The 21046-nt window shown below is 35.1% G+C and overlaps 1 protein-coding gene across 3 annotated transcripts in view; it reads right to left on the bottom strand.

Moving 5' to 3' along the window:
- The window catches only part of LOC110622934 (rRNA biogenesis protein RRP5), a 28033-nt gene that overhangs the window by 1955 nt on the left and 5032 nt on the right, over nt 1–21046 (bottom strand). For 2 of the 3 annotated variants that reach the window (XM_043959885.1, XM_021767685.2), the window contains exons 6-34: nt 20807–20925; nt 20603–20725; nt 17497–17568; nt 17068–17160; nt 16377–16490; nt 15429–15551; nt 14897–15082; nt 14694–14768; nt 14181–14317; nt 13110–13244; nt 12624–12766; nt 12475–12540; nt 9153–9259; nt 8940–9020; nt 8521–8595; nt 8336–8437; nt 7984–8152; nt 7728–7876; nt 6940–7023; nt 6763–6863; nt 6014–6167; nt 5765–5839; nt 5486–5633; nt 4130–4775; nt 3370–3430; nt 1361–1506; nt 1099–1282; nt 719–817; nt 44–420 (exon numbers count right to left, since the gene is read on the bottom strand). In XM_043959885.1, the coding sequence (XP_043815820.1) occupies nt 44–420; nt 719–817; nt 1099–1282; nt 1361–1506; nt 3370–3430; nt 4130–4775; nt 5486–5633; nt 5765–5839; nt 6014–6167; nt 6763–6863; nt 6940–7023; nt 7728–7876; nt 7984–8152; nt 8336–8437; nt 8521–8595; nt 8940–9020; nt 9153–9259; nt 12475–12540; nt 12624–12766; nt 13110–13244; nt 14181–14317; nt 14694–14768; nt 14897–15082; nt 15429–15551; nt 16377–16490; nt 17068–17160; nt 17497–17568; nt 20603–20725; nt 20807–20925 (4144 nt within the window). The remainder of the gene's footprint in view (nt 1–43; nt 421–718; nt 818–1098; nt 1283–1360; nt 1507–3369; nt 3431–4129; nt 4776–5485; nt 5634–5764; nt 5840–6013; nt 6168–6762; nt 6864–6939; nt 7024–7727; nt 7877–7983; nt 8153–8335; nt 8438–8520; nt 8596–8939; nt 9021–9152; nt 9260–12474; nt 12541–12623; nt 12767–13109; nt 13245–14180; nt 14318–14693; nt 14769–14896; nt 15083–15428; nt 15552–16376; nt 16491–17067; nt 17161–17496; nt 17569–20602; nt 20726–20806; nt 20926–21046) is intronic. The other variant, XM_021767686.2, reaches the window with a different exon arrangement.

Genomic DNA, 21046 nt, shown 5'->3' with positions numbered 1-21046 from the left:
AGGGAGGCAGGGGAGAGAACTGAAGCATGATGTGCAAAATGACCTCTCTTCCTTAGCTTTCTTTTCCCTTTTCTTCTTCTTCTCATCTACTATCTTTGCCTCACCAATATCTTCTTTATTTTTGTCAATTACATCATCCACATCAGAGTGCTCCATATCATCAAGGGTGACATCAAGTGGAGGAATGGAAGCCCTTGATTCTGCTTGTGCAAGAATCGGACATTCTTCATTTTCAGATTCAATATCCATACCTCGGATCCCAGGTGAACTGCTCTCTTGGGGTTTAGAACCACTGTCATCAATAGTACCACTTTCACTAATGGTATCATCAGATTCTGCTTTTGAAGGCAGAATGTCAATATCATTTCCAACAGCCAAATTTTTCATGCCAAGAGAGATTCGACGTCTTTCCTCATCCACCTAAAAACAATATTTATGAACGGATGAAAATAAGCACAGAAATGCCTCCAATCAATGGATTTATATTCAGTTAATAAAAGAGGAGTCATTAGAGGATCTCTATGAAAATCTGTTCCATATTTAGCCCACGTAACATGCTAGAGGAAAAGAGCAGGTCAACAAAAACTGATCAAGTTTATATATATATAACAAATAATGTTATTGCAAGTGAACAGATGGAGAAACAAACTTGATATGCTGGACAATAGAGTTTCAATAATATGCTAAAATAATGTCCCAACATCACAAAAATTCCTACCTTCAAAATCCTTGCATTCACCATCTCCCCCACTCTATATTTAGTTTCAATTTTGTCAAAGGAACCATCGGGAAGCTCTGACACATGACATAATCCAACCTACACACAGAGAGAGAGAAAGAGCACGACAAGTCAGAATACTTCAAGGGTAGAGAAAAAATTGCACCAAGATGTACAAGAACTTGTATATAAATATGGAAAGACAGGCCGGCTTTTAATTCCCTTATTCAAGTATGTTTCAAATGTGGGAATTTTACACAAGTCCATCATATATTGGCTACTATTGCCTTGTTGAAGGCAATAGAGAAGATATCACTTGACTTAAGCCTGTATATTTGGCAACATAAGTTCGGTTATTCATAAATAATTTAGTTCCTTACCAAGTTTGTGTGGTCAATTGTGATAAACAGTCCATATGATTCCACCCGTTTAATCCTACCAGAGATTGTGTCTCCAACATTTAGACAACTCAAATCATAATTTTCAGATTTCGCAGCACCAGTTGCACTCACTTTCTTCAAACTAACTTCAACTCGCTTGGACAAAGGCTCCACGGTTAATACCCTGGAATAAAGTTACCAAGTGAATCACCCCATTAAATCATCACATTTGAGACAGGAAGAAGGACAGAGGAATACCTACCTGCCAACTACAAGTCTCCCAATGGGGAATTCTTTTTCAGGATTGTCAATATACTCATTAGATAAGTTCGAAAGGAGAATTTTGGCATCAATCTTCCTTGAAAGCATAATGAAACACCCCTTTGAAGTCACATTCTTAACATATCCCTGTCAGACAACAAACAAGAAGATAAACCATACTCCCACAAAAAACTAATGGCACCAATCAGCAGAAAAACAACCAATCAATAAGAAGCAGCAGTTACATTTACCAACATAAGCCGAGTACCAAAATGTTCAGTTCATGGAATAAGAAATTCAAAATGAATCATTTAGCATATGATGTAAAGAGGCTAAACTAATGAACAGAAGGCAGCATCAACTATCATGATAAGAAGGGAAAAGCTAGAATAAAGAAATGCATGCACAAAATATCATGTTTCTGAATATTTTGCCTTTGCAACCTGGTCCAGATTTACTAAAAAAAAAAGTTCATGGTGGCATTTGCTCAACTGACATATTGCACATGCTTGTGGAACTTTCCCTGAGAGACACACACTTGCATTTAGTACATTTAAGTACATTTAAGATTCACCCATAGATTCAAATCGATTTGTTGAAAAATAGACTTGAATCATTAGATTCAATCAAGAATCGTAAGATTCTGACAACAATGCTGCAGTTAAATAGCAAAAAGAAGAGATAACCCATTTTACAAACAAAAAAACTCAAAAGCATGAACTAACAATGGAGGATCACCCTCCTACAATTAAAGAATTGGAATTGGAAGCAATAACTAATTAAGTGGAGAAAATGATTGAACTAAACCCACAGAATGTGGCAGCAGCTCAATCATATTGCAAGAAAAATAAGAATTTCTCAACTGTCCCATTGACCTAGTTTTGCATTTCAATATTTTTCTTTCTCCATGTGTGAATCTCTTATATACAAGAAAGGGTCTGCTAACAGTCAACATGCCCAAGCCTAAAAGGTAGATTTTTTAAGATGAGGCACATTATAGCTCCTATTTTTAAGTTTAAATCTAAGCAAAGTGCCCTTAATGCAAACTGCAACACAAATGAAGCAATAAAATTAAAGAGATGAGGAAAAATGGCATATCCCTTTAAAATAAAAGAAATTATCCATGTTTATCAATTTGAAATTATTAAAATTAACAGCGGATGGTTCTTAGAACAATAAAAGAGAAAGAATACATAAAAAGAGAAGCATTACGTGGTTGCCTATGAGAGCCTAATCCACAGACATAAAATCTCAAAGGGCTGCATTCAACTGTATCCTATTCCTCATTACAAATAAGCTTCCGTATTTATAATAATGGAAGGTCCGGACATACATTCTGGGATTCTCCACTAAATAGGAATGTATATAAACCTCCAAAAAAAGCAATATACAAAATACATATTGACATTTTACACTTTCCCTTAAGGTGGCACATGATATTTCAATCCAAACGCTCTCCTTGATGAGATTCTAACTGAAGCCAATGACGCCACAGCTCACAAATAGAACAAAAAACAGCACCAGCAGCTCACAAGGCAAATTCCAAACACCGAGACAAAGCAAGAAAACAAAAAGTGCCCCTTGAGAATGCACTATACTCTTCAAAGGTCACATTGACAAAGAAGCATCAACAAAAAAGCAACTCACAGGATTGCAGCATACACACCAATCGTACACAGAAACTCAGGCCATAAACAGTGCTTGCAAACAGTACCTAAACCCTGATGACCCGAGATATCTAATACCATGTGGAATAATTTCTATATATTATTCATAATAATCTTGATACAAATATATATTACAATTATATGTCCTATTTTAGGAATATAAATTTCTATAATAATGCCCTAGAATCTAAACTATTTAGGAATATACAGATTTTAGAAATACACACAGTTGATCTTCCACAACAATGTTAATGAGATTATAACCTCCAATTTCTATGAGGATACATGTAAATCATAATTTCACCCATATCAGAAAATATGGAGAACAAAAAATGTCTAGTACCTGTACAACTGAATCAGGATGAAGATCCTCAAGCTTCTCCACACGCTTGATAGGACTATTCCTAGAAATCACAACACAACAATTCAATGAGTTTTTTGTTCTCATTTTTCTTTGAAAAAATAATAAAAAAATAAAACCAGGAATCCCATTTTTGAGCTCTAATAGTATGTGACAAAGTGGAATTGAACACATTATCTATTAATGACAGAAAAGTCTTAGTAGTTTACTAAGACAAATATTTTGTTCAATAACTAAGACATCTAATGATTAATGTTGCAGTCAAAAGCATTCATTATTAAAAACTAAAGGACTTGATCATGAGCTACAAGCTTGAGAGGTTGCCTTTACCCATACAAGTACAAGACAACAAACTAAGAAATACTATGGAGTTTCTCCTGCATATTCAATATGCATCATAGGCTTCAGTTCCAATCAACGTCAAGCTCACTGTTTGATATTCCTGAACTTATTTAAGTTAATATTGCCTCATAGAAGATACACCACAAGTACCAATACTTTTATCAACACAAATGAGAACAATAATTATTGATAAAACAGGGCCTTTTAATTTTAAAAAACAAACTGCATAATGCAGTAAGCCACTAGCAAATTGTATGTTTATAATCGTTCTGTTTATTAAGAAAATCATATCTGCCCATAAAAGCAACAGAAAGTCTCATAAGCAATAACATACAATATGGTTTAATACTGATATCTAAAATATGAAATAACATACAAATTCAGAGGTTTCAAGACATACACATTCTTTGAGAGCTCAGTTGAATTCCGACTAAGCATGCCATCTAAAGAGAAACGTAGTGACAGATCAACATGAACAGTGCCCTTGACAGATCTATTGATCTCCAGGACCTTGCATTTAACAAATTTCCCTTCATGATATCCAGACAATGGGTCAGGCACCCATGAGTCCTGAAGTTCAGTAAAATGAACTCTACCATGTACATGGGGACCAATCTGCACAAGTAATCCACCAACATTGGGAAATATTTTGGAAATTCTGCCACCCACAATGTCACCTTCGTGAAATTGAGAAGTAACATTGAGATGTTGAACATCATTTCGCGCATCATCCATATTTAAAGCTTCGCCATCAACAACTCTACTAGATGAAGCACATAATGGACGTAGCACCAGACGTAACAATGTCTTATCTTTGTTAGAACTTAGAACATGGCCTCTAACAGCTTTTCCAACAAAAAAACGTTTCTGGAATTCTTCAAGATCACTGGGTTCATGTGCACTGTCAAGTACAAAAAGTTGTGCCTTTACATGTCGAGATACAGCTAACCAGGCCCATTCATTGTCCACTTTATACACAAAACCAGTGACACATTTCCCAGATGAATATTCATACTCTGTCATTTTATCGCCTGCTTCAGAGAAATCTGCATAAGGTTAGATTTCAAACCCCCAAGGGAAATAAAAATTAGTGGACATGATAAACAGGTACTACATATTTCGTAGGTACATTTATCTATCCCAAAATAAGAAAAACTGTGAAAAAAAAAAGAGTGCAGGAAGTTTCATCAAAATCATATAGATAAGGAAGCCTTAAGAACATATCAATGAATAGAATGTTGTGTCAGGATATTAGTTTCATCAATCACAAATCATACATGTGCAAGCCCAACATTACCACGTTCGCTGCACCCACGGGGGAGGTCGCCCCTGTGAACTGCTATCCTAAACAACAAACTGGGTGATCTCAATTAGCATGCAAGAACACTGAGATTCCTAAAAAACCAGACATGACATACCAACAGTATTCTAACCGTGGAAATATTGATGCAAGCTAAGAAAATTATAACTGAGCGCCTGATAGCATGCAACTCGAGAAAGTGTTGTACTAGGGATGATGTATGGGCCACAAATCAAAAAAAGATATTCCCTTAAGACCATAATCAGCAAAAATTAAAAATCTCAATGATTTTGAACCATGTTTTTATAAGTAAAGGGATATCAAAAACAAGTGGTATAAAGTTGGTATTCAAGTCTTGGATTGGTATTTCAACATAGGGCCAAGACAACCCTGAAATGAAGTGACAATTTCAGGTCAGACAAAACAAAGAGAAGTCCACCACATTTATTATTTTACCTGCAAGAATTTTTGGTTTGATAGACAGCTCCCACAGCTGCTTTTTTTTATTATCTCCTTTACTAGCTTTAGCAACAATCCTTGCAGTCACTGTTTGACCAATTCTGAAGTTAGTAAATGGATCATCCAAAACACAATCATCATTGACCTGTCATTGGATAAACAGAAATTAATTCCAATCCAAATAATAAGAATGCCATCATACCAACAGGCAAATAAAGGTCATTCACATATAAGCACAAGTAACAATATCCAAATCAACTTATTTATAGAGTTCACCTCAGTTATATGAATCCTCCCACGGAAACCAATACCGAATTTCAATCTCATTTCAAGAGGCTTTTTTTCAGTAATCTGAAAAGCAACAACATGAAATAACAACAAAGGGAGTAGACTTGTCAATACAAAAAGTAGATAAATACTGATCAAGAATAAAGAAAGGATTTAAAACTTCCACTATGTGATGATGTCACAAATTTGTTCACAAATATGTAAAGAGAACATTCAGTAAATATTGAAGCTCACTACCTCTGCTTGAACCAGGGATCCCACATTATAGCTAGACTTCTTTTTTGCCTTCTTTGAACTGGATGTTTCAGTTGGCTCACTAACTGATTTCAGAAGCAAAAGCAACCTCCCTGCAGTTGAAGGGCTTGGGAGTGCCATAACAGTTGCGATGACACTGCACACAGCAAATCATTATAAGTTGGACTGACCACCTCAAGCGGAATGATGAACAGATATAGAAGTTAGATAAAGCAAAAGCATAAGCAACAAAGTTGAGCCATGTACTGGCAAAAGTAAAGTTGAAGAAAAAACAGGTAGGTATCGAAACCTTGTGGAAGATGAGTATGTTTAACAGTCTATTTAGGAAAGAAAGGGAATGAAGGATGGATGGGAACAAATGGAAGTCAAGGTGGTCACCATCTGATTGCTTGGTTAGGGGTGAAGAAAAAAAGGAGGATAAAGATGGTAAAAGACGTTCCCCACTTAATTAGCAAAAGGAAGGTTAGGGATGGGCTATTAGAAGTAAAAAAAATAGACAAAAGTAAGATTGCATTTGGAATTGTAATAAAAAAATTATAGACCACCCCCATTGCTCAGCCCCTATCCCTCTCCAACTTATAAGATAATGTATCTTGAGGGAATGAAACTTAAAGAACCAGTCAAGTGATCAGAATCTGGGGACTGACAGAAATTGGGACGAGGACAATACATATTGTAAGAAGAAATGTACCTTTGACCATTGTAAGGCGTAATCATCTAAAAAAATGTACCTTTGACCATTAGAAAATTGTTTTAGAGGAAGCTTCTGTGTGTTGTAGTCTGATACAGATGCATATCCTATTGCATAGTTATGCTCAGGTACTGAAAGAATCTGCTTAAGCGAGCATATGAGTACAAAGACATGTATGAATTATTTGCAGCAAACTTACCAGGAAGGAAATACTTACCAAGTACTTTTCTTTCACAATTTCCACAACAGCATTTACTGTCTGGTGCACCTCCAAGCTCTTAGAAACTTCTCTTTTCCTTTTCTGGGATTGAGAATGAAATAAAAAAATGGTGTAAATTAGAACTAAATAATGGAAGCACAAAATAAGAAGAAAATAATCCTGGAATTTTTATTTGTCAGGGAGGAAACAGCATATAAACAAGCCACAACAGCAAAATGATTATTGAAGTTTTATGAACATAGGACGTGCATGGCTTGCAAATATTTATTTATTGCTGATCAGTGAATTGCTTTCTTTTTTTCTTCCTCATTCTTTTGGGTATTTGGTTCACATGCTTTTTCACAGGAAGTGCTAAAAAAGATTTTTGTTTGGATCCCCAGTTCTCTGGGTACTAAAGGAACATAAATAATGTTCTACTTTCACAAGTTTATCTAGGATACTAATTTTTTACTTAAATTTATCTTACTTGTACCGACAAAGTTAAACTTATTGACCTCCTTAGAAAAGAAAGTTACTTAGAGATTTAGGAAGTTGAGCGGTCAAAATGAAATTTTAAATCCCTGGCTATACTTTGAATAATACACAATTTCTTCACCTACTTCCTGGGAAGGTCAATTTCCCGAGCCTACTTCTCAGTTCTCACCAAGCAGAGAAGGCCCAATATCAATCCGTAGAACTTCTATTGTCTTCTTCATTTTTCCCTTTCACCTCTTTTTGGTTATTATCTTAACAGGAAGCCAAAGCACTGGAACAGAACAAGTGAAAGACAAGATTCAAGGCTTAACCTTCTTGTGAGTCTGGCCGTTAGAATTCTCATCTCTGGATTTATCAAGAAACTCTGGTTTTAGAGATAAATCAACAAGGCGTTCAGTCTTGGCAACATCAAGAACTGCAGCTCGAACAGTACAACCTGTTTCCAGTGTTGTTCCACCTACTGTAGTAAACATAATGCATAAGCGATTAGCAGTTGATGACAATTATAGAAGTCGATAATTATACATAAATATGAGAGAGAGAGATAGAGAGAGAGAGAGAAATTACATTGATGAAGTGTAATAAATCCAAGGACATCATTATATTTATCAAAGCAGACGACAATCCCAACTTCCTTGGACTCCTGAACTTTTGCCTCAATGACACTGCCAATTTTAAATCCTTCACCCCATCCTAAATCAGCCCCTTTGGAGTCTGAAGATTGTAGCTCAGCAATCTAGCAAAAGGAAATGAACATAAAGAAGGTTAAGTCTGACTTAGACAACAAGGCAGCATACGGAAACATGCAGCTTATCATATTTTTATGTGATGATCAAAGATTAACAGGATCAATAGTGAAAAAGAAAAGGACATTTCAGCCTTTAAATTGTACAAAGATATAGAAGCACAATAATTTTACCTTCTCTTCTAATTGAAAATACCCTAGAAGGAAGGATGCATCTGTAGATGAACAGCCTGATTGCTTCAGAGACACTGTAATTCTATTTTTTTCACTATTTACCTGGAAATGATAGTAATACCATAATCACTAGAAGCTCAAAAAGACTAAATTTAGGAAAGTTTAGTTTCAGTCAGTTCACTGACATCAATTATGTTGCTCCGAATGGATTGTCCAATGTAAAAGGCTTCTGAAAGCTGGGCTCTTTGGTCATCCATTGCCTGCAAAATGACAATTAAACAGATCCGAATAAACAAATATCTTCTTTTTGCAAGCAGATAATTTCCTTCCCTTTCCAGCTTTAAAATAAATGACATTGTTGCATTATTTCATCAACCCACAAGCAGTAGATGGTTTTGCTAGTTGGTTGGTTGTGCATTTATTCATTATTGCAAGACAGAACATACAGTTCACACCATTAGAGATATAGAACCTACTATTGGAGCTTCACCAGCTCGAACCAATATGAATGGTTCTTCAACATACGATCCATCAACTAAATTTATCATATCTTGCTCAAAATTATAGAACCTAATTACTGATGATAAAAGATCAACAAAATTACCTTGCTTTTAGGGGAGAAACCAGTCAAGCGCCCAAGAAATCGAATAAAACAGCCAGTTTCAATTAAGTTACAAATGTACCCCTGATCCACGCAAATAGATCCATGCACATAAAAGCAGTAAAAGTCAATTGCATTACTAATGAAAAATTCAAAACATCTTTAAAAAGTAATGTATATCTAAAACAAGATTAAAAAATGCAAATAGATACCCACATGGACTATTGATTGAGTTTGAACTTCACTGAGATCCGAAGGAAGATGATGAGCCGAGTTGACAAGAGAATATTTCACAGAGAGGATCAAATTGTTGCTCTCAATATCTATTGCAATGCATCAACATATTCCAAAATAATTAATTGCTATATCATACTTGCTGTAAACCATCTAGCATATAGCAACAGTAAAAAAATGAAAAGATGGGCAGGGGCCACAGTACAAATCAGGCCTTTACAGTTTAGTAGCTTTGAATTCTCAAAGCCCCACAACAGTGGCATGACACTCCATGATGCTCACATACAGTAGGTTTGTACAACAGGGCAGGAATTTTATATTTTGATCCTTTGGAATCAATCAGTATTATTCCTAACCTGATTCATTCGAGCGCAAATAACAAAACAAGAAAATAGGAGAAAAGAGACCATATAAATTTACGACATCAATGAATAGCATCCACGGGTTAAGGATAGGATAAAAACAGAATCCCTCACAACCTATAATTCTGTAAACCCAACCTTCCAAATTAAAAATTTAAAGGGAGAGAGAGAGAGAGAGAGAGAGAGTTCTACCAACTATCCTTGCAGGAGTACAATTATATCAATGAAAATGAATAAGATTAGATTTCCTAATGATAGAATGATTTGGGTTGACAGGTAGCTCCATGCCTCCGTCCAATGGTAGAATTTGAAGCACATGCATGACATGACAATTGGATTTTATAAAGAGGATTGGTCTCCAAACCTTTTCAAGTTGGACCACATAGGGTCAACTTCATAGCATTCAAGGAACTAATCAGTTGGATTTTGAATACACATCAAAATACAATCAAAAGACAGCTGTCTACCTTACCTTACATCATTAGTGAGTCAAATGTGCACACTGTGGTGCAGACAACTAAGAAAATTCAAAATCAAAGACTTGAGAAAAATAGATTTATGATCCAAATGCCATGTAGTGCTTATTTAGGACATTAAGAATAATTTCTAGTCTCTTTAAGTGTGCATGTATGTCCACACAAACACTGCCGATTTTTACAACTTGTGTGTTTTACTAATTCCTGCATTTACAGGCCTAAAAGTTTCTAATACTACATTATTTTTGAAGTTCCATTTTCAATTCTTATTTGTTTAGGAGAACATGTTTTTCAGTTTCCTTCCATTTGTTACCGGAGTTATGAGTCCAGTGTTTTAAAGGTTTAGAGTTACTAAGAGTTTTACCATTCAGTTCGCATTTTGCAACCAATAAAAGTGCAATTATAAACTTCATTGAATTGTGTGATGCAATCAGATGTCCACGAGATCCCAGATATCCTCTACAAGTCAACATGCATGCAGGCAATAATGAAGCCAAAAACACCACTATGTCCCCACAAACTAATTAAAAGAAAAGTTCTAAATTTTAATTGAGATTCTACCCCTCCCACCTTTTAAATTGACTCAAACCAGATCTAGAAGACAACCAGTACAGCTGTCTTGTCGCACTAGCCACTAAGCAAGAATAATTCCATACAATTCTAAACTCCTCAACATAGCCTGACTCAAAAGAATGTTTTTAACACGGTCTCTCTCTCTCTCTCTCTCTCTCTCTCTCTCACTAAGCAAGAATAATTCCATACAATTCTAAACTCCTCAACATAGCTTGACTACAAGAATGTTTTTAAAACAATTTCTCTCTCTCTCTCTCTCTCTCTCTCTCTCTAAGCAAGAATAATTCCATACAATTCTAAACTCCTCAACGTAGCCGGACTACAAGAATGTTTTTAACAGAGTCTCTCTCTCTCTCTCTCTCTCTCTCTCTCTCTCTCTAAGCAAGAATAATTCCATACAATTCTAAACTCCTCAACATACCCGGACTACACATACAATTCTAAACTACTCAACATAGCGGGACTACAAGAATGTTTTTAACAGTCTCTCTCTGTCTCTGTCTCTGTCTCTCTCTCTCTCACACACACACACACACAGCAAAATAATTCCATAGGATTCTAAACTCCTCAACATAGCCAGACTACAAGAATGTTTTTAATAACAAGGTCATGAAAACAAGCCAAAAAAGGCAATGCACAGCAAAAACTTTGGACAGTATCTCTCTCTCTCTCTCTCTCTCTCACACACACACACACTAAGCAAGAATAATTCCATAGAAATCTAAACTCCCCAACACAGCCAGACTACAAGAATGTTTTTAATAACAAGGTCATGAAAGCAAGCCAAAAAAGGCAATGCACTGCAAACACGTTGGACAGTTCATAAAGAAACCACTTTAAAGGGCCAAAAGCATAATGCCATAAGCCAAAAACATCACTATATCCCACAAAGAAATTGAAAGAAAAGCTCTTATTTGAATCAGCCAAAGAATTAGCCTTAGTTGTTTACTATGTTACTTGGACTCGGATATGGCTGTTGGCATACACATCCCTGTGTCTGACTCGTTAACTTCATAAATAGAAAATATGGAGATATGGATCTAAGTTTAGACACATACTTGGACACATTATGTTATATAAAATGAAGTAGAATAAAAAATATAAAGTTATATAGTAATAAGTATAGTCTAAATAGATTATCAAATACAACCAAATATATCATTCAAAATACAACCAAATAACTATTTTCATCTATATACATGCTCTTCATCTTAAAGGAAAAAAATGCTCTATTAACTACGCATGAATATGTTAAGTGTCCGAATACACAAATATATGTCGGACATCTATTCCATATCATATCCCATGAAGTGTTGTGTCGGTATGGCATGGAAAACAAAGAGTAGAAGTATTAGAGGTTGTTTACTGATAGAACTGATAAGATTTCATGCAACAATTAAGGGGAGTATTATGGAAAGTTATTCCTACTTAATATAGGATTTATATCCTAAACAGATAGAATGATATATGTCTATACATCCGTAAATAAAGGGATTTAATATATTCCTATTATAATTAGAGAATCCATTAGTTTATGGTATCATACCACGTATGTCTTAGATCTTCCAATACAAATAGAATCCAATTCAATAAAGATGTAGCCATTTTGTGTCCATGGGTGTAGTTGCTCATAGTCAAACCACGTACATCTTGTGTTATTTTCTACTCTCTCTTCTATTATTCTAACTCTAACAAACCCTAATAGAAGAAGAGGTGAACTTGTCAACCTCAGTCACGATCTGTGCTGGAAATCAAGACAGGTAAGTATTTTTCTGGACCATCTCTTTTATTTGTCTCTTATGGAGAAAAAGAGGAAGTTGCCTTTTCTCAATTCCAACAAAATATAATGATGGGAAAATAATAATAATTACAGGACAAGCATTCAAAAAGTACCTAGAACCAGAAGCTGATCAAACTCATATCCAGGCTTCAAGACTGACTTCAACAAAGCAGCTTGATCTGCAAAATGGAAAACCATTATTGACACCTAACAAAAAGAAACAGGGCTAATGATAAAATCCACACAAGGAAAATATCAATACCATGGTGATCAGCCAAATGTTCAGTCGATATTGTACCCTTCATGTAACCTTTGGCATTAACATATACTATGACACCAAAGGGGGTTACTTTCTCAACAACTCCTGCAACAACACTACCCAACTTCACAGGTTCTTCAGATACCCTGACATTTTGAAATAAAAAGTAAATATAATATTCTTATGAGAAAAGTTAATCATAAATTCCTTTCTTGTAGTGTTTAAAGAAATGCATGAATGCAAAAAATTTGAGTACACCTTGGATAGAACTACATATCAAGTAGATCAGTAGTAACATAAATCCCAAAACAAATATATAACTATCAGCTTAGAACCACCCTAAACAACTAGGTAATTACCTATGAGGTTTATGTAGTATGCACGAAGATTCAGGAGTCCAGTACAGATAGGGAGACATAATTACCAACAATATTATTGTGGGTGACATAATGGAAATGTTAATTTCATGTGTAACATGAACAAGCAAACCTTGAAGGCTTCATTATGAAACTAAGGTTAATCCGGCGAGAAGCAGGAATAGAACTCAATATTCTGCATTTGACAACTTGTCCAATGTGATACATAGAGCCTGCATCACATCCTGGCTCTAATCCAAGCTCAGATCTGGTTTAGAACAAGAATAATCAATTAGAAATTGCTGATGATTTTACACACAAACAAAAGAAAAGGAAGAAGAAGGAATTTAACTTGCTGATAAAATTGACAAATAAGGATTCATTAAATTGAAAGGGCGGGCATTGAGAGACAGAAGATATCTGTAAAAATTAAACAACCATGTAAATATATCTAACACTAGAGCAGAACATAAATTAGCATTTTCCTGCCATTTCACCATCTATGACAGGAAGTTAACCATTGGAAACTTTCCTTTTTTTAGCATAATAGCATCATCTATCCCTGATTCCAAAGTTGCATAAATGCAAACTATCAGTTAACATTAACGGATCCACCTGAGCAGTTAGGCTTGCAGCACACACACACATCTGACCTATTTTCTTTTTAGAAGAAGAGGAGGAAAATTCTACCTTCTCAAAATACATTCAACTATTTCGTAATTTTTACACAAGCAAGATTTATATTAAGCCTCATTTCACCAAACCATCATTGTAAAATAATTTCTGAGTTGCACAGTATTCCACCCATAAAGCATTTGCCTCAAAAGAAAATGCATGATTAAGGTAGTTATTTCAGTTATATAATGACCATCCTTAATGCTAGTCCCACTTGTACTTGATCCTAGTTTCCACCTCAAATTAGCACAAATGTTAGAACATTCAGATTCCTAGTCCAAGCTAATTAATCCATCTACACTCCATTCAAGAGTGCCTAAAAATTTAATACACATATATTTTCAAAAAGCATGCCCATGAAAAGAAATCAAATACACTTGCACATGGACATGGATAGATACCTACTCTACACATTCTCGTGAACAAATGAGAACATATGAATTGTAAACAGTAAATTAACAATATAATGGCTACTTCTTGCTGAAGTGAGGAGATAATTAAAATGTAAACTGGATATTTAGAGACTAGCCTGGGAGCAAATCCCTGGACACCATTATAAAAATGGACAAAGAAGCCATGCTTTTCAATCTTTGTTATCCATCCATGTGTTATTAGCCCATCTGTAGCATCTGCGTATGAGCTAAGAATTGCAAGTTTTGATTTGACCTGTCAAATCACCAATTAATAATCTCTGGATTAGAAAATAATTTGAAAAATTTTCCAAAAACTTCAAATGAACTAATGAACCATTTAGCATTCAGATAAAGTTACATGAGTAATGATTTTCTCCTTTGAGACAATTCTTTTCTTTACTTTATTTTTTTTCATGCATGATATGTTGGTAATTTTTCCAACTGTGAAAAATCAAATCCAAGACACAATTTGGACATGATTGTTTATACAACAAATGAACAATATGAATCATGAAAAATTACACAAACTGTAATAATTTCACAACAAATTAAGCTTTTGGAAACACCACAAAGTACTACATATTTGTGAAAATTGTAAGTCTAGACCGAGCAGTTCCAGAAGAACATACAAGAGTTTTCTTGTGTGTCACGGTAATTCTCTTGGACTTGCAACCAAGCACACGGAACACCAGTTCAGCTCCAACCTGAATAGCAACACAGATCAGCTTTTAAAATCATCAACATGATTTAAAAAAACTATTACATGATTATACATCATTATTCCATTTTCTATCACAAAAGTAAATCTCAAAAGGAAAATGATTTTACCTACCTTAAATTTTTTCCTAGGCTTTGCAATTTCAAATTCAGACATATGCCGAAGAGGGCAGAGTGCCTTCAATCCACCAGGAAATTGCACTATAGCACCAAAGCTGTCTACGGCTATGATTTTGGCCCTCACTATCATCCCAGGCTTAACATCTGAGTGGGTGAATACAGGGCCTTCAAAAGCACTTGCCTACATGATAAAACACAAAATGAAAACATAGAAAAAATTATCTCGAATTATTAAAGGCTTCAAGCACTTAACTTATAGTTACAGTAACACACTAAAGTCATAGAAAGGTAGAAACAGCACCCATGTATCATATTTAAAAAAAAAAATCTAAAAGGTGCAAACAGATATGAGCATTATACACATGACAGATAATTTCAACAAATTGTTGCAACCATTAGATAAAGATCAGTTTTATTCAAACTTTAAGCACATCAATCTCATCAACAGCAATATAATCCAAGGCACTATTGTAAAGTAATGTAAATTTCGAAACTGTAGGTTATAGGTGCACTTCATGCAGTAGAACCTTCAAGATCCCCGTAGCAAGACCTTCCAAATGCTTATATCCAAGAATTCGAACACGAACTATACTTCCCTCCTTAAACTTTTTCTCGAGCTTCCGGACTTCATTTTCAGCTACATCAGATATCTGTAGTTGACACAAATTTTAGTTAACTACAGTCAAGAAATTAGTGATTTAAGAAAATATGACTTTTTTTTTTTGGAATGGAGGGGGAGATCAGTGACGGACACAAAAATTTTAGCAAGGGGGCCAAGTTAAAAATATGTCACCTTTAAAATAAATATACACAAAAAAATCTACAAACAGATAAATTGTTTTTGGAGAGGTAAATTATCACAACTATATTACAATTGTCACTTTTTTATTCTTTACTTTCTGAAAGAATTGCATATTGCATAATAACTTCATGGTCAACACATGCAAAATGTGTCATGATTCATGAATATAAATATAAGCTCAAAGTTAACAACACATTTGAATTGAAAATTGACATAAGTTCCAACATTTTCAAATCAATAATTTTTTCAATATAAAATATCAAATAATTTTTTAAGTACTCAAACTACCCAATTTTGATGTTAGATTTTAAAAATATAAAATTAGATACAATTTTCAGAAGGAGAACATTTCTTTTCAGAAGGAGGACACATAAGATTGATCATTCATTGTTGATTTACCAAAAAATCTAGAAGAATAGAAATCTAATCCTTAAAATCAAAGCAGCAGAAGCCCCTTCTTTTTCAATATAGCCCCTTCTTTACTAGTACAAATTACCAATATAGCCCCTTCTTTTTCAATTCTGGGGGCTGGGGGCTGGGGGCCCAATTTCCTCCTTGGCACTAGCGTTTATCCATCCTTTTCTTTCTTTGTTTGTTTTTTTTTTTTTTGTGTAGGGGAGAGGGGGATAGAGAAAGAGAGAGAGAGAGAGAGAGAGAGAGAGAGAGAACATACACTAACATACGCTGGTGTTGACAAAGGAGTCGACGGGATTTCAAGCAGAAGACCCAAGCCTTTATCTACCCTTACTATTTTTGCGCTGTCATAAATATCTCCAACTTTAACATGCTGCATTTCAAGTCAAACATCAGTTTCAGGAAGGAAAGAGCACCTATATAAAAACTAACAAGAAAAGCCTGGGACAACTTATTAAATGTGTGAGCATTAGAATATGTTGGGGGAGACAACTGAGCAAAAAAGGTGCATATTTCTCGACCAAAGTTCCAGTAACAACAAGAAAAACCTTCACTCCCAAATAAAATTACTAGGTATAAACAGAGAATCTCACATGCCCAGTTTTCAAGAAGCAATTTTTAACTTTCCTAAATGCATAGGATTTTAAACTTGGACAAAATGCAACAAACAAAAGAATCGCAAGACCCTATAAAAAATAATTAAGTGAAAGCCAACACAGCCAAGCCAAAAAATGATCCATGCCAAAGCTCTATTGCATTCGAGTTGGTGCAGCTAAAGTTAATTCCTAGTTATAGACAATCCAATTTACCCTTAGCTCCAGGAAAAAAAAAAAAAGTTCAGAGCCCCACCTTATAGTGCACCATTCTACAATAACATAAAGAAAAATTATCTAATTGCAAAAGCTCAATTTCAGAAGCATAAAGTTACCATAAAATTCTAGTGTCCTTACCATTGGAGGAGTACTATTGCGAACATGATGTTGATTCAGCGTCAAGCCAACTGCTCTAGTTGAGGGATCAATAAATAATATCCTAGCATTGACCTAAACAAAAATAATAGTTAAATCAAACAGAATGAAACAAGTAATATTAATATTGCTGCTCATATAACAGCTAAAATTGAACATTTAAAACAATGTCTAGCACAAATGAGAAACTAACAATAAAGAATACAGCATAATCCCACAATGGGCAGATAATGCTTGTGGGAAAGAAAATACTACAGAAAAAGGAAAGAAATTCCAAAATAGTTGGAATATGTAATGATTCATCTCTGGCTATATTTCAATTAATGCAAAACATGGAGAAAAATATTGATACTGTGAGATTCAACAGTAAACATTCCAACACCAGTTAAAGGAGAAAATTTGAGAACACACCTTCTTATTGTTGTTGTAATCATCTTTCCAGTTTGAAGTAGGAAAAGCATTTTGCAAATGAAGCACATCAACCTGGAAACCAGTGTTACATGTAGAAGGATTAGGAATCAGGAATAGAAATAAGTGAAAATCTAGTTAAAAAGAAAAGAGGGAACAACTATTAATGAAAGAGGGCTAGTTCGAGGCAGTTATAGGTAAGAGACTGAGAGAGTCTGTTTTTAGAGAGGAAGAAGGATTGGCAGGAACACTAATATTCCAACTGAAATCAGTTAAAGGCTCTATGACTACTGCTACTGGAACCTGTATTGATCACCTGTAATCAAGATCTAATAGAATCTTCCATCTTTCCTACTCCATTTCTCTCTAATTCTACTCTCTATTTCTTCCTATCTCTCTATTTCTATTCCTTTTCTTCTCTAAAGTCTAAGACTGCCTGTTATGGAAACTTTCCAGCCTTCCCTAACAATTGGTATCAGAGCAAGGAGCAAGGCTTCCCAAAATTCCAGGTTCTTCTTCTACTCTTCGTTCAATTCTTTTGTTCGTCTTCAGTTCTATCTTTTTCCTTCATCTGTTTTACTCTTTTGGATACAAGGAAAACAAAACAGCAACTATAGCATACACAAACATGCATAAGACACACCACTAACGTCACATTTCAGGGAAGCACTAAGACCTTGGAGACACTCTTCAAAGGAGTTAACTCCAATAGGGAACTCCCCAAGCAAGCATCCAATCTTCTTCACAAACATTACCCTCTCTGTAAATATGGCCAACATGAACAGTCCAATACCTACAGAATAAATCCTTATTATCTGAATTTCTTCTTTCTTTCTTTCTTTCTTGAATTTCTCCTCCTTTCTTCTGTGCAATTCCCCTCCAGTTCCCTCCTTATTAGGGATTGATCCCTAACAATGCCCTGAATTCTAAAGCAATAACAGAAATTTGGTTCCATCTCTTACTGCTTCTCAGTCTTTTCTTTATTGTTCATCTACTGTAAGTGCTTTGTAGCCACCAGGACCATGGGAATACAACCTTCACAACAAAAGATCCTTCTAGGTCTGCTTGAAGGTATTGAGAGATGCATTCAAACACGAAATGAGCTGCCAGAAAATAGCGGACCAGAAACTAAAAGATATGGAAAAATAATTACAAGTGAAAATGGAAAGGTTGCAAATTTGCAATCATTAATAATGAAAGAGCTGAGAGAAGTTGAATCAGAATCTGGAAAATTCCTGGAGCCTATTGAAGAATCTGAGTTTAGATATGCACTTCAAGATAATGGTGGGCCTACATTGGCTACTCAAACTGTACACAGCAAATTCTTGATATCAAGAATGGAAAACAAGGGCTAGAATCAGATAATGGGACTTCATGAATGACTGAAAAATGACAAGTCATCAAGAATGTTCCAACCTTAAGGTTATATCTAGTCTTGCTGAAGATTGAGAATCACCAGTTCCAACTTTAAAACTTCAGAAATTCATATGAGCAGGGAAGTTATGAAGATGGTGATATTGTGCAATCAGAATCTGCAATAGGGTAAGCAATAGCAGAATCTGCCCCTTGCTCAAGGACAATTTTTTTTACCATAGTTACCTGGATTGTGGTACACATGAGTCATGGTACCAGTACGTGGTAGGTGGTATGCCAATTAATGAAATATAGGATATGCAAGGGGTAAGCTTAATAAGTACGCTAATTAGTTGGTACGCCAATTTACTTTAAGGCATATAAATTATGTATAATATAATGTTTAAAAAATGAAATATATGACTAATAGCTGAAAATATTTATATTTTCTAAAAAAATTAAATTTTAACTTATAAAATAATCATGTACACATCCAATTTAACACTGCTACCTATTCCACTAACATTTAAATCTACCACCTCACTTAAAGTGTTGCCTTTCTTCTTCCGCCTCCTCTCTTTGTGCCCGCATGCTATTGCACACATGCATACTTGTTTTTTTTTCTTTTCTTCCTTCCTTCCATCTTTTCACTTCTTGTTGGAACCTCTATTTGGTGACTCAGATTGCATCTCCCAATGATATGGGACACAAAAGGATGGGTTTTGGTATGCAGTATCCAGAACACAGTTCCCAAGGGGATTGAGAGAATCTGGTAACTATGTTTTTGACTGGGAAAAAGTGGAAGAAGTTGTTATTTACAGGCCCAAGACTGCTGCGAAGATACCAATGATCACATAAGATCTCTTTCATGTAATGGAAAATCATTTTTGGTGCTGGACATCAAATAGCATTGTGAGCTTGAAGGAAAAACAACAAAAAATTTGGAGAAGAAAAAAAAAGTAAGACATCAAATATTATTGTGAAATTGAAGGAACAAGCACGGGACAGTTGGAAAGAAAATGGAAGAAAGGTTACTTTTTGTTAATTAAGAGTTCACATTTTCAGCTGCAATGGAAAGATGGTGCGCTCTGTCAAGGTGATTTTATAATTCATGGGGAGGATAAAGTGAATTCATGCAGCAAATGATATCTATGGGGCAAGTGAAGATTTTATTTCGGCCGTTGAAATTGGCTGAAAAGATTTCTGTGTATCTAGCAAAGGTTTTGCAGTCCAGATTTTAGATGTTCTTGTGTACAAGAAAATTCTCATCAGAGGGACATCGTTACATACAAAAAGATTAGGTCATAGGTATATAAATTAGTGAAGAGTAGTTAAAAGAACAAAGCAAAAAGCTGTTAAATGGAAGACAGTTAAGAGATAGATTAGGGATTCTGTTAGAGGAGGATTGGCAGGAATATGTATATTCCAACTGAAATCAGTTGAAGGCTGCATAAATACTGCTACAGGTACCTGTATTGATCACTTGCAATCAATATCAAAGAATCTAAGAGAATCTTCTATCTTTCCTACTATATTTCTCTCTCTTTTCTGCTCCCTATTTTCTATTCTTTTTTCTTCTCTCTAGTCTGTAACTGCCTGTTAGGGATACCTTTGCCTAACAAGAAAAAAAAAAAGAACACCGTATTTGCAAAGATGTACAGGAACAATCAAAATCAAAGGCCAAGCAAGCATGACCGCATCTAGATTCTATAATCTTTTAGGCTTAGCTGCCATGACAAGATAACCAAAAGCTTACAGTTCCAGTAAAATATGTAAGGAAAGATAACATAATCCCGTTTTCTAGGGTTGATTGTACTCGGGCATTAACCATCATGCCTGGAACAAGAAGATCAATTGAAATTCCCTTAAGATCCTTCATCTGCATAAAAATTTTACAAATAAACATTAGCACAGCAGGGATATCCAAGCGGGGGAGAGAGAAATAGAGAGAGAAGCATACCACACATTTAGACACTGCATCTGATTCAGAACTTAGGTACACAACTTTACGAGTTTTATCAATGTTTCTAACAATTCCTTGCAGCAATTGCCCAGCTTTCACTTCAGCATGCCTGCTTTCTACAACCACGAAGACACTAAATGAGTTAGATAAGTCAGAAAGCATGACAGCGATATCCAAGTGTCTGATGCACAAATGGAAAAACAAGAGATAATGCTCATGTCCTGCAATATTGGCATA

Source organism: Manihot esculenta, chromosome 9 (assembly GCF_001659605.2).
Source record: "Manihot esculenta cultivar AM560-2 chromosome 9, M.esculenta_v8, whole genome shotgun sequence".
Classification (NCBI taxonomy): Eukaryota; Viridiplantae; Streptophyta; class Magnoliopsida; order Malpighiales; family Euphorbiaceae; genus Manihot; species Manihot esculenta.
Note: the sequence above shows the minus strand (reverse complement) of the source record. Positions and strands in the feature narration are given on the sequence as shown.